We start from the raw sequence: 17,643 nt of genomic DNA, 5'->3' as shown, positions 1-17,643 counted from the left end.
TGCAGTTATTTTACATTTGGGAGAAAATGATATAGCACCAACATGAACTATATTCAATCGAATCAAAGCAATTATTGAAAGACTGAAAGAAAACATGTGACGTATGTATGACTTAAAGAAAAAAAAAGAAAAAATAGTGATGGGGAAATACCAACTAGAGAAATTTTACCAAATGTTCGATACTGACAAAAGAAATATTTGAGAAAGAAATATTGGATCATTTTAACCCGCTCAAAATATTTCATGAAATGGGAAAAAGAGTCCAAAATTACAGTATAGTATATCCAGTCCACAAGCTATGAAATTGACCTTATTTGCGTACTAATATAAATAAACCAACCAAATTTATAACCTCCTTTTAAAAATCAGTAATTTTAAGATTTCTGTCATCATTGCAGGTATCTGCCATCTTTGGCGCCGGTAATTCGATGTCTCAGGCGTGTCTCACGAATAATTAGCGCTCCGGGAACTTATTTCCCAATGAAATAAAATTTAAAACACGTGCTGCAAAGGCATAATATCACAAACGCCGCATCTGTTGATTGGTCAATCGATTTTATAACTGCAATTTCCGTTTAAAAGGACCCGTTTCACTTATAAGTAATATTGCGTTAAATCCTGATTGAAATTAGATCAGATACATAATAAGGACGGAGAAAATATCCAATATCCGTATTATGTGAATGTCAATAAAATACATACGGTTATTTTTTGAAGTATTAAATTCAGGTGAAGTTGACAAGACCAAGTACCAAATCTTCAAAAAGTTAAACTTCCAAAGTAACTTTATGAAAAACTGACAGACTGACAGAAGGAATCACATATAATAACATGAATAAGTTAGCATAAGAGATGCGTGGTACGGCATATTGGTATCCTGTGGTTAAATCATGGATACCAGTTTTTGTTCTATTAATTCCATACGTGCATGCATCGGAGTTTGTAATTGGTAAGCAATTTTGCATTTTGCTATTTCTGTCTTTATAAGAATGTGTTTTAAGTTTAAAAATTTTCTTTACCTATATATAAAGATTTTCATGAGCGGGTTGAAATATAAAATATATATGATCTTTTTATTTTGATATACATGTATTATAATTGTAACAGAAGTGAAATATAAAAATGTTGTCATTTTATTGATTTCGAGGAAAATATTAATCAGTTTTTAAATGTCAATAGGTATGTTGTGAAAGATAATAAGCACGACATAATAATCATGTCTTATATTGTAGGTTTTACCACCCTTTCTTGTTTTAAAACAATTTACTAATGAAATCTATAAAATGGAACGTGATTGTTAAAGCACACACTATGTTCTTGATATAACTTTCATGAATAATTCATCATGTAATAATGATTAATTCTTTATTTTGATTTAGGAGCTATCTGTGGTAATCAGTGTGGAGTTTCTAATAAAACAAACACTATCTATATTAAAGATGGCGTTTCAGTTATATATCATCGCATTGAAATAGAGAATGTCGTTGACCTCGCGAAAACAGGTAACAACTTCAATATCGAAACAAGTAGCAGTCATCAAAATACTTAGAACTATAAGTTCTTGTTGAAATTTCAAAAAATAAACGATTTTAAGTCACATACAAACTTAATATACAGATGATCATTTGTGTATTTCCAAAAGGATTATATCATTCTTGAAGAACAATAATTTAAATATTTTTATTTTCAACTCATTAACTGCTGAATTTAAAAAATGGATTTATCCGCAGAGTTGATTGTGGTACATTCTATTATTTATATTAATGGTTTCATAGATTTATATCAGTTTTCAACGTGCTACCATTATGCAGTCACCTATAAACTATACAGAATATTATCACTCTGCAGCTGCCTCTAAACTGATGGTATAGATATGTCTCTATAGTCATCGGTTAATTACTAGATAATTTTCTTCAATGCACTTCATAAATACACCAACAGTTCGTTATATTTGTTATTGTCGTTGTTTTGATGACCACATGACCAAAATCGTAAAATAGGCCTAATTAATGTCTGCAGGGTCGCTCGAATAAAGTACTAAAATCGAGGTAAGGATACATTAAACGATAAATTTATACCTAAAGAGATGCCACACGGAACCCTTATTTAAAAACATATGCGGTCCAATTATTGCTTAATTTGCAGTTTAATTTGTATATAATTAAGTTTGACTGTATCTTTAGAATGTTGACATTTAGTTCTATCATCTTTAGAAACTTGACTTCTGCAGCTTTTATATACGTTTGAATACCTTTATTCTTTACAATCTGGCAATAATTATGTGGCATTTGTGGCAAAGGATTAACTGGCACAGCGTTTTAAAGAATTTAAGCAAAGTTACATCACGTGTAACAAGAAAAGTAACCATATACATTACAATTTAGGTATTTCTCTTACCTTTTACTTTCCAATATGAAATTTGTTGAAATTTATGTTCGACAATTGTACGTGCATCGTTAATACATGTGTAACTTCGTTATGCAATTTAACAAACAACTGAACGTTTTCTTGATGGCTTACACAAGATGTTATTACAAATATTGCTGTGTAATGTTTCGAAAATAACGACATTATGTGCGTGTTCGCCCATAATACTAGATATCTAAAACATTTTTTCGACTTTCAGGTGCAAACAGAGTAAGCTAAATGTAAAAAATAACTGGACTGTATCTAATTTTTATACCGGGAAACCGTGCGGCCATGTTTTAGATATAAAGTAACCGTTGACTATATGCTGACCTTATACGAGCGATCCGGCGGCCATTAATTGAGCCCAATGGTCACATGATCAAACGCAGTATAAATCTTATTATGAATTTTCTTACAGTTTCCCGACTTGACGGGGATGTCTCTATAGATGTGATAGTGCTGTTACAGAAACCGTCATTTTATGGCAAAGAAACATCCTTGTTTAAAACTTTCAAAAAACGACTGATTTTTTGGGGATCCCGAAATAATGCTAAACAACCACCACTGCAAAAGGTAATTTTATTTGACCTTGCTTATGAAATTGGAATAATATAAATTTATGATATAAGACACCATTATTAATTTTGGTAACACGTTTCGGAAAATTGTTAATACTGCATTGACATTGTGTGCAAAGGTCAGTTACACAATAACTTGTACAATAATAGAGAGTCTAAACAGAAATGGGAATATTACATAATAATTTAAGGCCTCTCCGAAATGATTCTTTTTTTTTTTTTGATCATTGTAATAGTATAATAAGTGGATACCTCATTAATGGTATATTGATATGTACTTATGATAATGATAAATGTTGGTTATTGAAGTTTTTTCTATATCACTTGTATGCTTTATAAGTATTACTCGTATCAGTTCCTATCTTAATTTGAATTCTTTTAAAAATTGTAGATTCTATAATGTTAATTGTTATTTTCTCACTGTACATGTGAATCATTGTTATTTGGCTGTAGGCAATGTATATTGTTTTATACTAAATATTATTCGTATTTTTATTACATAGTTTCATTCACTGTTAAAGTATTATTGATGTGATAACAATTTAGTTAAATCTTTTTCAAACAAACATGCAACTTGGTAACAGTACTAATTAAATGTTCAACATTACTAGGGATTTTTTTTATTTGCCAACGGTCAACTTTTCTTCTTTCAATAGCGATAACAGTTAATTTACCAAGTGCAAAAGAATTTGTCTAAAATTTGAAACTAACGAGTGCCACTTGAAATTAGCGTTGTGTATTCTAAAGAATTATATTGGTAACGATATATATTCAACATAAGTATAATGTAAGTAATACTTATTTTAAGGTTAAGTCAATATCTCGTTTCAATCCGTCGGAATGTGTCGACAACTATGGCCCATGCATCGAAACGTTAGAAGAAGATGCAAGTTCTATTGAGAGAACCGATGACAAACCAGTTGTTAAAGACACACTGTTCAATGGTCCAGCGGTTGCCTCTCAACTCATTGACCATCTACAATGGAAAAACGCTATTATCATATATGAAGAGGCAACAGGTATTGAGGTTCATAACATGATAAAATAGGTCAACTTTTAGGTAAAATGATTTTCTTTATGCCTCTGAAGATGCCAAAAACAGATAGAATCAGTAACATAAGAAACTGAAATGAGGTTTTTTACTCTTTGACATGACAGTACTGCATGGATTTTTTTAAGATTTGTGAATCATTTGATGTATGTCCAATGTAGGACCAATAACTTGTGTGAGTATTTTCAGATTATTCCTTTGTCCTATTTTTTCCTGAATAGTTTTAATTGTGCAAAAAGATCCAAAAATGAAAATCATTGCCACGTTTTTCATTTAACTCGAGCTAAGAATCACACAAAATTACTAATTTAATTCTAGTGTTAACATCTTTTATCCTTTCCTTCATTTGATCTTAGCATTTCAAGTTTTTTAAAAGGCTTTTTGACTCTATTGAAGTTCCGTTGATATATTATTACTGAATTATTATATGACCAAAAAAAAAAAAAAAAAGGTTCACTTACTATAGTTGTCCTTTTACCTTTAACGCTAAGAAGCGCAGAAGTTTTTTTTTCCATTTTCGACATTCGATCCATCTCTAAAGCGAGTAAATGTCACAATTGCAGTCTTTTTTATTATGGACACAAAGGACACTGTCTAAATTTGTAGTTTTTACATGGTGTCTGTTTCCACGTTGTTTTTAGCTCACCTGAGCATATGCTCAGGGTGAGCTATTAGGATCACTCTTTGTCCGTCGTCCGTCGTCCGGTGTCCGTCGTCCGTCGTACGTCGTACGTCGTCCGTTGTCCGTTCACACTTTTCAAACAACATCTCCTCTGAAACCATAAGGCAGATCATAATGAAACTTCACAGGGATGTTCCTTGTGTGAAGCCTTAACAAAGTTGTTCAAAGAATTCCATTCCATGCAGAACTCTGGTTGCCATGGCAACCGAAAGAAAAAACTTTAAACGTCTTCTTCTAGAAAACCCAAAGAGCTAGAGCTTAGATATTTGGTATGAAACATCTTCTAGTGAGTGTCTACCAAGATTGTTCAAATAAAAGCCCTGGGGTCAAAATTGGCCCCGCCCCAGGGGTCATTGATTTTCCCTATATGCATATAGTAAAAACTTAAAAAAATCTTCTTTTAAAGAACCCAAAGAGCTAGACCTAAGATATTAAGCATGAAACATCTTCTAATGAGTGTCTACCAAGATTGTTCAAATAAAAGCCCTGGGGTCAAAATTGGCCCCGCTCCAGGGGGTCATTGATTTTCCTAATATGCATATAGTAAAAACTTAAAAAAATCTTCTTCTAAAAAACCCAAAGAGCTAGAGCTTAGATATTTGGCATTAAACATGTTCTAATGGATGTCTACCAAGTTTGTTCAAATAAAAGCCCTGGGGTCAAAATTGGCCCCGCCCCAGGGGGTCATTGATTTTCCCTATATGCATATAGTAAAAACTTTAAAAAATCTTCTTTTAAAGAACCAAAAGAGCTAGACCTAAGATATTAAGCATGAAACATCTTCTAATAAGTGACTACCAAAATTGTTCAAATAAAAGCCCTGGGGTCAAAATTGGCCCCGCCCCAGGGGTCATTGATTTTTCCTATATGCATATAGTAAAAACTTAAAAAAATCTTCTTTTAAAGAACCCAAAGAGCTAGACCTAAGATATTAAGCATGAAACATCTTCTAATAAGTGTCTACCAAGATTGTTCAAATAAAAGCCCTGGGGTCAAAATTGGCCCCGCTCCAGGGGGTCATTGATTTTCCCTATATGCATATAGTAAAAACTTAATAAAGTCTTCTTCTAAAAAACCCAAAGAGCTAGAGCTTAGATATTTGGCGTAAAACATGTTCTAATGGATGTCTACCAAGTTTGTTCAAATAAAAGCCCTGGGGTCAAAATTGGCCCAGCCCCAGGGGGTCATTGATTTTCCCTATGTGCATATAGTAAAAACTTAAAAAAAATTCTTTTAAAGAACCCAAAGAGCTAGAGCTAAGATATTTAGCATGAAACATATTCTAATGGGTGTCTACCAAATTTGTTCAAATAAAAGCTCTGGGGTCAAAATTGGCCCTGTCCCAGGGGTTATTGATTTTCCCTATATACATAGAGTAAAAAGTTAAAAATCTTCTATTAAAAAACCAAAAGAGCTAGAGCTAAGATATTTAGCATGAAACATGTTCTAATGGATGTTTACCAAGTTTGTTCAAATAAAAGCCATTGGGTCAAAATTGGCCCTGCCAGGGAGAGGTGGGAGGGGGCAAAAATCATTGTTATTCATTATTTGTGTATAGTAAAAACTTAACATCATGAAATATCTTCTAATGGGTGTCTTCCAAGTTAGTTCAAATAAAAGCCCTTTGGTTTAAACTGGCCCGGCCCTGAGGGCCTATGTTCAGGTGAGCGACCCCAGGGCCATCATGGCCCTCTTGTTTGTCATCGTTGGCACTAAATCTGGAGGTATAAGTAGGGTCATGTGCCTAAAATGTTTCTTGATCATTTTTAATCATGATGTTTTTGAGCATGCTGTTTAATTAGTATTTACTGAAATGAAGTGTATAGTTCAAACTTTCCACCATTTAATATACTATGTATACAGTTGTATCAAGCAGTTATATTACAAAAAAGAAACGAGTAATCATTCGATTTAACTAAATCTCAATATGATCGTTTTTATTCAGTATCACTTCTTTAGAAGATGCCAATGTTCTGCAACGTCTAAAAGTATGCACACAATTAGAATTCTTCTGAAAAGCATTGCCTTCTCAACCAATGTAAATCTATGATTTAAACTTGTCGTTAAAACTCGTTTTAATATACATTAATCATACTTATACATGTATACATGAATTATATATTTCGTGAATAAGAAAAAATAGATGTAACAGTTACCATTTATCATTTTCTGAATTGTTGGCAGAAGAAAACATTATATAAAACTAATTTGATGATGTTTTGCTTCTTTTTCAGTCTTTGAAATGTCGTCTTTGATTGGCATCCTGTCTAAAAAAGGAATAATGAGCGTCTTATACCATGTCAATGACCTCCATAAGCTTTTTATTGACTTAACAGTACAAAGGACAATGTTTAAGCCACAATGGAAGACCATTGTTTGTTTTAACATGATAGTTCTATGTCGATACAAATGTGCAAGCAAGGTTATTGCGCAAGTATGTATTACTTTAATCTCAAGATGGTCCGTTAAAGCTTGATATATTTCTTTTCCTAACGAGTAGTTACAAATTCTTGCACAAATGCTTTTTGTTTGTAAATTTTATGAATTGCCTCTTTATTTCGGTTTTAATTGACTCATCTTTAAAGTACATGTTTACAGACTACATACAATAATTGAAAACATTACAATTCATTCTTTCGAAAAGGCAAATGAGTTTGATGGTGTATACAACAACAATCGCACGTTCTTAAGTAGTTTGTCTCGTTGGTTATTTGTGTTGTATGGCAAATCACAGGCGTTCCTCCAATCTACAAAACTCCATCATGTTTTAGTTGTTCATATACCGGAAATTGACTCGGGTAATAGAAAGGTAATCAGTTACAGTATTACGTCGATTATGTGCTTTTAAAACAATCCATTTTCTTTTTTATTCAATGAATATGCCAGCTGATTCAGAATAAATGTTTTAAAAGTTTATATAATGAAAAATGCATGGATAGTTTGAATAAGCTATTGAACATTGTTTGTTTTGTCAATTTACTCTCTGTAGTGGAATCGTCTGCTGCAAAATATATAAATATTCCACAATATACTGAAGCTTTAAGGTCTTTTCCTTCATCAATGATTGTCTTGTTTTCAGACCTTTCTATCTTTACTGTCAAGGAACTTAATTGATAATGATGAAGGTATGACAAAGACAGAAATAGTCCACGTTATTGAAAAGGTTATTTTCTATCTATCTCTTAATGTACAAATAAGTTTTATGAAACTGATATTTCAAATATTTCTTTGACAAATCCTCTTAGGTCGGTGTCATTGTGATGGAAGGTAGAAACCATATTGTTTTCCAATTAATAAACAGATCTTTCAGTTTTAGACCTGCAACATTTCAATTTCACCGTATTAACATTCATCACTGCTTTACTGCGCAGATAATATTCATTTCTGTGAGAGATAACCATAAAATGTCATATATTAATCTTAATTTGTTACTTCTTAAAACAATTTCTTTACTTCCTCAATGCTAATATTATAGGTTTCATCGCCAGAATATATTTATTGTGAAGGGTGTAACCTGACAACAACGGTGTGGACACAAACAGGTTTGCAGAATCGAACAGTTGGCTATGTAATGCCAACTGGACAAGTTGTGATCGAGGAAGATTTATACCCAAATTTAAAGTATAAATATAACAAACAAACGTTCTTTGTGTCGGTGATCGTGGTATGTTCCTGTTTGAGTCATTCAATACAATACATTTTACAGAATGGTATAACTAAAATATTGATTAAAGTGATGTACAAATTATTCGATTCGGCTCGAAGACACAAACAGTTTTCAAATGTAAATTATATATAATAATTGTTATCATGTAACTTATCGTAAAAACTATTAAATTACAAATATATCAAGCAGTAATTATCGAGTTCCAACAAGGACGTTTATGTTTGATCAAGGGATTTAAAAATTGCTTTTCAACATACAATTTTAGATATGTATGCATAATTCTAAGTATCTTTTATATAACGGTAAAGGAACATCATTGGTTTTTAACATTACTACTTAAATATCTATGTATAAAATACAATATCTTTTATGTAAGATCAAAGTGTGTAAGGTAAAATTTTTAAATTACTTTCAACACTTGCGTAAATCTATTTTGATAATACATTAATGCTTAATACACACTATTTTTACAGTATCCGCCATTTATTATCAAGCAAACGGTAAACGGTGTAACAAAGTTAACGGGGTTTTGTATTGATATCCTCTCTGATCTGGCCGAAACTCTCAATTTTACGTACGTATTATTTTTCCTTCATCCCTCTTTAAGTCGATATTAAGTTGAGAAATATTGAAAAGAGCTTATGTAAGTATTTTTATTTTCCTGCACGACACGACTGTACATCCAGAATAGAAATTATGACTAAAGATTCTGTAACTCAATTTTTATGGTTTTATACCACAAATATGATGCGCAAATGAAGATTTTATCAATATTTTAAGTTCCAAAAAAGCATTATTTTCAAAGATATTACCGATTTTACATTTCATGTAAATAAAGAGATGTAATTAGAAATATGTTTTCGATAAAGTCTTAGCCAAAATTTTCAATAAGAATGTATGCATATATTTTAAAGATTACTTATAATGCATATAAACATTTGCAGTACATATTCAATATATTCTTGGATGATTGGAAATTGTTTTAGAAGAATAATTATATACATATATAAAATTCCACTTAAGTTTTGTTCATTCTTAATTACAACATACAAAATTTTTAAGTTTTTATTCGTTATCTGTATACATGTATGTAATCAATAACTAAGGTAATAAAGTGGAGGCGGGGCATGCTGTTTTATCTGTAAGATTTTCAAGATTCCGACCTTCAAGTTCTTCTTCAACTATTTTAAATCAATTCATAACATGATGCCATTCTGTTACTTTTATTTAAATTGAAATAACCTGCCTTTAGAATTTGTTGAAAACTTTTATTTGAAAGTTTATCTTTAATTCTTACATGTAACATGAAAACAAGAGAAATGAATGCATTATTTTCAGTTTAATATAATCGTTTTCTTTTTTATCCAGGAACCTTTGAAAATTGAAAACGCAAGAAAGCTGATAATCATCCATCGGACTTTAAATTGAACACATCATTAGAACTTTCTAATCATTTTCCTTTATCGTCTAGATTATTGTTTTAGGTATCAGTTATCTGAGGTACCAGATGGTAATTACGGAATGGTTGTGAACAAAACTACGATGGCATTCAATGGTCTAATTGGACAAGTCCAAAGAAAGGCACGAACATTTACTACTATATCTACAGTTTTTTATCTTTAACCTTTGTTTAAATTGTTTCTTATAAGAGAAACCGTGACTTTAAAAGTAACATGTAAATATGTACTAAATGATGGTGTAGCTTTTTGTAAGTTGTAAATAAGTAATTGGGAAATTTGAAAACGATTTTGTGCGACGTACGAATTATCAGCGACTATATACACATTCATAAATAGCATTAATTCCATTTTCAATAACAGAACATATGAACAATTTTAATACTCATAATTTATATTAAAAATGATGTGAATATATCAATACATATTATGAACAATAACAGCCCTGTAATGCTGTTATCAAGATTTGAGCAGCAGTGGGCAATATCTTAATTACCATATCCTGTGTGCTATTATGATCAAAACATGTTTCTTATGTTTTTTTGGCAGGCTTTAAGTAAATATTTTGCCAATTTTCGATTTCAATACAGTTCTAGTTGATAGACATTCCTTGCTTATACTAACCAAGAAGTAAGTTCTTGAACCCAAACGATTTCTAGCTACGAATGTTGATTGCCTTCTGATATGAAAAACTTTATAACAAACACTATTTTGGTAAAATGATAATTTACGTTTTGACATTCTGAACAAAAGAATACATCGAATCGTTTCATTTGTTTACAGGAAGTTGATATGGTTGTAGGTGATATTGCAATAACAAACGACCGAGAAATGGTCATGGATTTCACATTCCCATTTTACTTTGGCTTTAGCACTGTACTTCTTAAACGATTGAGTAATGAAAACAACAACTGGCGAAAACTAGCCGATCCCTTGAAGGTTTGTCTATATTTGAACATATAGTTGTAAATCTAAATGTACTCAGTATATGCGAGAGAAAAATAAATGTCGACTGTATATTCAGGTGTGCTAACAACAGTAGTCTGTCGTGTTAAAATAGTATATCATATCAAATAAATAAACTATTAACATCATTTCTTCTTCTTCAACGTTTATATTTTTCTATCTAACTTGATTGAATTGATTAGTGACAGTTTGATTCATCATCAGCGTTTGCAGAATCAATTCGTAAAGAAGCTGTGCAACAGGGCGGGTTGCTGCCGAGTTTAAACTACCACCACTACCACCACCACCACCAACTCATTCAGGTGAAAAGGTGAAAATTAAATTGCTTGTTTCTTGTCGTTGACCATGCTCATGATTAATCTTCGTTTATTTTTCAGTGGCAGGTTTATGTACTTGTCATCGCCACACTTTTACTTGGGTCCATTATTATGATGATCTTGGAACGTTACAACCCGTACTATACAACTGCGTTAAAGTCACATCCATCTGTTCACAATTGTTTGAAGAACAGATGCGGATTCATGTCATTTTATGGGTCTATTTCTGGTCTGGGTTTGATTTTATTGAATGAAGGTAAGAACACGTGACCTTGGCATATACCACATAACATGGTGAAATTCTTTGGAATATATTTCTATTATTCTATATGATTGAAAATTTTTACATCAAAGTTTTGTTTTTCCCCGAGTGTTCTTTAAATTTCAAAAAAACATCAATAATGTTTGATTTGGGAGGATTTATAATACAGTAAAGCTCCCTTTTGACAGTATAGTTCTCATATTCTACTCATACCATACTCGCTATCAATTAAACATACTAATAAATTTCTGTCTTTCAAGCTATTTTGTAATCAATTTTATGACCGATAACTTTATAATCCACAGCTAGTGAATATAGCTTAATACACTTTAAACTGAAACAGAAATCTGTTACATCTCTCTGATTTTAATTTAGATTATAATTTAAGATATTTCAAACATTTTGTCTAATGTATCTTTTTTATAATTTTATACTTATTTGTGAAGGCCATACTGCTGACCATGAGCCTAAGTCGATAACTGGCAGGACATTCTTCTGTGGATGGTGTTTGTTTTGTTTGGTAATCTATGGAACGTACTGCGGAAATCTCATAGCTTGCTTGTCTGTAGTTAAAGAAATTAAACCATTTAATTCGTTGAGTGAAATGCTCCAACAATCTGATAGATACACGTGGGGAACAATAGGTGGAACACTCTGGGAACAGAAATTCATGGTAATTATACGTCAAATGATTAGGTAAAATGATACGTGTTTAAATCAACACTGGGTTTAAATTATATTTATATTTTTCCCACTTTGTTTTTTATATCACTATCAAATACAAATTCAGATTGATTCACCGTCATGTGTCGGTGTTATCTTTACTTAATACCAAAAAGTGATATTTCAAGCCAAGAAATATATTTATGAAGTAGAAAAAGATAAAAGACCACCATGATTGTCAAATGAATTACAAAATGTATTTTATATTTATAGACATCCACTGTTCCGAATTTCAAAGCAATAGGTGAAGCAATTAGACGGTTTAATGAAACAGATCCAGGTATACTTAACACCAACAATGCCTATCACATCAATAAAGTAAGTATTTTGTTTCAGTTTGTATTCTGAAGTATCATGTTATGTTATGTTATGTTCAAAAAAGTGGCATTTTTCATCTCAAGAGACATTGCCAAATGAGATCAAATTTGAAACATATGTAAAATAAAACGGTTTTGATTTATTATTTTATGTATTATATTATTTTATGTATGAATGATGCTAATCTAATACCAACTAAGTAGCAGAAAAAAGTATTAATATTTATTTATAGGTTAAAAATGAAGACAATTATGCGTTTATCGGTGACGATGGTTCCATAACTAAAGCAATAGCAAATGACTGTCGACTAACTAAGATACGAGAAAGATTTATAACGCTTACCGAAGCATTTGGTTTTCCTGACAATTCCCCTCATGTAAAAATATTTGCTGATAGGTATTAAAACAGTTTTTAATGTCAAACATTTATTTCTTTGATAATTGTACACATATATTGTATTTAGTAATTATATGTCGCAACAATGTGAGCGATATGTCAAAAATTTAAAATATTTTTTGTATGATATGACAAATGTAATACATTATTATGAACATACATTGGGAAACAACATTAGTTTTGTTATTTTTTTTGTCACAAAGATCAACTAATGTGTAATACTAGTAACCTGTTTGGTTATATCCACAAATATTGTATCTTATATTATTCTTTAAATATTGTCAGGTTGTCGCAAATGTATAGCTCCGGTTTGATAAAAGTCTTGAAAAAGAAGTGGTGGCAATCGAAGAAACAACAATGCAGCGACGAAACAACAAAAGCAGAGGCGAAACAATTGAGATTGAAACATGTACAAAGTGCTTTCTATGTTGCCGCCGGTAATATCATACATTTAGAAAAGAGTTAAAATCTCACTTAATTGTGATTATACTAAATTTAATAAATACACTTCCCTTGCTTACAATAGAAAATTGTTTATACCATATATGTTCATCGACATAATAGATTTGTCAGCCAATAAATCACACTATGGATGTTCAAGTAGCGCTGCCTCGGTGCTGTTGATATGGTTTTATAATTGTTGCATTTAACATTCAAAGAGCTTGGCGGCAAATAAGTCTATTTTTCTTTAAAGGCGTTTATTAAAGATACTGAATTACGTTACTATAGACCGAGAATCTGTTGATATTATAGAAATATATTTTTTCCTCAGGTGGACTAGCTTTAAGTGCAATTGTGTTTGGGGCAGAAATCCTCATTTCAAAGATTAGACCATCATCGATACAGAGACATGTGCGTGCAAGAAAAGACTGAATTATTTAAAAGAGAAAACGCGTTTAACCTAGTTTAAGACTATATTTAAGAAAATGTTAGAATTATTAGAAAAGGATCAGGAAAACAGGACTAAACAATTTTTATTTATGACAAAAATATAAGGCAAAAATTAAATGAAAATTCAAAAAGATACAAAATAACCTGGCTGGCGACATAGCAAAAAGATGTACATTAGCAACAAATGATTTATTGAAGAACACGACAGTTTTAAGATAGGTCTATAAGTAATTGGCGATATTTCCAGTTGACCAATACAAGATGTGAATTGAACTTTCTATTTATTAAATGTGTTACCAAACATGACTTGATGTATAGATTTATCATCACCATATATTCCATTGATCATAATTGTGATTTTATGCTGTCATATCTACTGAAAACGTGCAAAGAAAGAAACCAAAACGTGTTGCTGTTTTCACTTTATAGTTTCTATTTCTTTTTTGACATACATGTATAAAGATGCTTGTTAAGTTCATTCCTAGAAGCTTATCATTATCCTCGCTTAGTTGTGGTCGTTATGGTACACTATCTACTTATTACAATTACTGCCAAAAAAGGACCTTATTTTGACCGTTCATTTGTTCCAATGTTAGATCTATTGTATTAAGTTCTGAGCTTCAAATGTTACAGTTTAACCGGATATTGGAAAATTGTACTTCTGTCAAAGAATCAATAGGAACTATGTGCAAGAAATAGTTTTCCGTTTAAGAAATAAGAAATAAGGTTTCGCGACATCTCACAATCATTGTGACATGTCGCATGTTACGTTTGCTTACTTTCCCATGCAAATCGCATTGGCGAAATTTAGTTGATGTATCCGATGAAACATTAGACTTTTAACGTTGAGAACTGAGTTAAGGCCATTTTAATGTTGGGAAATGACAATGCCGATATCAAAACATTAAAGTTTGATCACAAAGTCGTTAAGAACTGACAAGTCGTTGAAATAAGTCAAAATGGTATTATTTTTAAGTTTTATAGTACGTTTGAGATCATTTTTTGTTGAGAAAAACTAAACTAAATAATCAGAACGGAATCTCACACAAGATTCTTTAAAATGATTTGACAGGACAAAGCCTGGACTTAATTTTGTCGGGAAATTCCAAGGAAATGTTCATTCTGCTATCGACATGCCCATTTCAAATGACTTCTTTGCAGGGTGTATTTTTGTTTGACGGGAGCAAAGTACATTGTATTTAATCCATAATTTTACGAACTTATAATATTCTCTTTATATTTGAAGTAAAAAAAATAATGTAAACCATATCAGGAAAACAAGATACAGTCTTTTATGTTTTTTGTTCGTCCTTCGACTGCCTTGTGTTAGATACTAACCATACAAACCATTTTTAAACTAGTCACTACATGGCATTACTAATAAAACTACTTTTACAGCTGCAGTTATTCGTCCGTATTAATTGTCGAATTTTGTTACGTACTGCAGATTTACGTAATGTACAACAAATACATAAAGTTCATATAAAATATAAATGCAAATACAATGTATTGTAACGTGGAATAATTTGATAATGTCCGGGTAAAAAAAAAACGGTAACAAGGTTGAATGGTACGTCAGTTGTTTCCACCTCTAACTTACCATCAGTAAGATATATATTTTGCATTGATTGTAACTGTAAACATCAAAACGTTTAGTCTCGATATTGACGAAGTTAAAGTTACAAATGTTTGATACAGACCGTAAAAGAAGTTCTAAAACCATTGGTGCTACTTGCCAAATCTGGGCTTTGTAGTTTCACACTGTTCAACAGATTGGACACGAAATTTTGTAATTGATACAAAATGATTAAGTGTGATCTTGACCTTGACATGTGGAAGGTCAAACATGTGCTCTGCTCATCGTCTCATTATGGTTAGCATTACTGGCAAGTAGTTTCAATTTCTTTCCATCGTTTTAAAAGATACAGACCGAACACGAAACCTGCTAACAGACGGCCGGACGACAAGGTGCATAACAATATACATCGATTTATTTTCGGACGCATACAAAGGAAGGAACAAGCCAGTACGAGTTGTATTATTCATACCAAATAACAAAACAGGTACTGTTTTTACTGATATTTCTGTAACTCTCATGTAGTTGATACAATGTGGTAAAGAAAAACCCGAGCTGGACTGGCTGGACCTGAATAGAAAAGCATTAGTAGTGCGCACAACATCTGCTTAAACTAATCAAAGAAACACTGAGCTGTAGGACAAATATTTAATGTCCTGAAATTGCTGCTGAATTACAGATATTGAAAGTACATGAATATGTAACTGTAAAAAAATAATTAAATTGAATCCCAATCAATTTCCCGTACTAAATATTTCACGATCCAAAGTCAGAACGTATTTCAATTAAGTGCTATTAAAATTCTCTTCATAAAGTCAATTTATCTGGTGTATTGATAAACTATCAAAATATATAACAATCCACATTCAAATGAATTTGTGTCGATTAATAATTCTGGGTTTAATTTTAAGCATTAAACAATCAATTTTTAATGAACTGAAATTAATTACATCAGACAAATGAAGGAATGAGACATGCATTTGACGATATCTTGCAAATCTAATTCACCTCAATCAACTCCATTTATTCTGATTGAATTAAAACGGGGGCTATCAAAAGTATGTTTTTATCATAACGAAAAAAGCCAGAGTAAATATTCAAAATAGTTTTAATGTACAAATGTAACAACCAAAGTGAATATAAATCAAAGAACTATGGATGTAATATTTGTGTTATATGAGTCATGAGTAATTGAATATGTTATTGAATTATTTTATAATAATTCTGTTCCCCTCCTTGGAATGTCAGACGTTGAAAAATTCTTTGAAATATAACTTTGTATTTTATGTTATATTCAAATTAATGTCGGAAACCAACTGACAATATTTTGTTCTTTATGACATTCTTAGATACAGGTTCCATTTCATGTAAAAATAAGCATTTCCATTGAGTTCCAAAAGTAAAATTTAAAAAATCTTTGAAAATCTCACATAGATCAACTAGGGCACATAAAACAGAAAAATATGAAATATATAATAAAGATATATACTCAGAATTAAAAATTGATGTTATGTTCAATCCTTAGTCGATTTCGTGCTTCAACTCTTTTCTTTTTTATGACATTTTGCGCGATAGAAATTATCCTGGATAAACAGAGTAAGCGAATGATCTAAAATTTTTGGTATAGTTTTTCATAAAATGGTTTAAGAATTTCTCGAAAAAAGTATTTTCAGTCGTGCTCACGAGGTAATTAAGAGGTGTGCACCGTGAGTGCACGAGATACTATGTCGTGTGCACGAGTTGCTAAGTGGTGCGCACAAGATATTAAAGTGGTGCGCACGAGTTGGTTAGTCGTGCGCATGAGATAAGTGGTGCGCACGAGATGCTATGTCGCGTATTATTATGTGGTGCAAACGAGATAATTAGGTCGTATGCACATATCATTAACCAATCAGATTACACTATATATATGAATTTTCATAGTTAACTAGAGATGTGCCATAGGACAATGTTGCCCCTACTACACCTGCCTGTCACAGCTGCATATATACTCACTGGTTCTAACGAAAGACAAATTCAAAATTGCTGCCTTAAAGGCGGTTCACATCAGGCTCTGTTTTTTGAATTGGTCAATCGATTTTATGATCGATCTTTAAATTTTAAAATCGATTTTAAAATTTGAAGTATCGGGTATTGATAGGGACCAAAGAAATTTATTGGTACCTTTGGTAGTATAAACTCCCGATGAAATGGATACCAAACATCTTATTTTTTAGCAAATAAATATGTTAGTATAAGCATATGGAAAAAATATTTACTGACTTTTGAAGTAATCACATTGGACTTATAGCAGAACATAGAACCAATGTTTGGCACATTAATTAGACATATTTTTGTTATATCATGGATA

General features: G+C 31.4%; 2 protein-coding genes across 2 annotated transcripts; both read left to right on the top strand.

Moving 5' to 3' along the window:
- The first annotated feature begins 3,273 nt into the window (after positions 1–3,273).
- LOC132733636 (uncharacterized) lies at positions 3,274–10,010 on the top strand. Its single transcript, XM_060720296.1, has 8 exons — positions 3,274–3,282; positions 3,796–4,006; positions 6,955–7,154; positions 7,365–7,529; positions 7,800–7,883; positions 8,196–8,384; positions 8,861–8,961; positions 9,872–10,010. The coding sequence occupies exons 1-8, from the start codon at positions 3,274–3,276 to the stop codon at positions 10,008–10,010; spliced, it is 1,098 nt and encodes a 365-aa protein (XP_060576279.1).
- Positions 10,011–10,631: 621 nt separating this feature from the next.
- LOC132733639 (glutamate receptor ionotropic, kainate glr-3-like) lies at positions 10,632–14,165 on the top strand. The gene is made up of 7 exons (XM_060720300.1): positions 10,632–10,783; positions 11,188–11,383; positions 11,836–12,062; positions 12,326–12,430; positions 12,663–12,826; positions 13,112–13,263; positions 13,599–14,165. Exons 1-7 carry the CDS (start codon positions 10,637–10,639, stop codon positions 13,697–13,699), a joined length of 1,092 nt encoding a protein of 363 aa, XP_060576283.1. The 5' UTR covers positions 10,632–10,636; the 3' UTR covers positions 13,700–14,165.
- Positions 14,166–17,643: the final 3,478 nt, after the last annotated feature.

The sequence above is a fragment of the Ruditapes philippinarum genome, unplaced genomic scaffold (assembly GCF_026571515.1).
Source record: "Ruditapes philippinarum isolate M1 unplaced genomic scaffold, ASM2657151v2 ctg337_1_1_1_1, whole genome shotgun sequence".
NCBI lineage: Eukaryota > Metazoa > Mollusca > Bivalvia > Venerida > Veneridae > Ruditapes > Ruditapes philippinarum.
The sequence above is the reverse complement of the archived record's forward strand: the minus strand, read 5'-3'. Positions and strand labels throughout refer to the sequence as shown.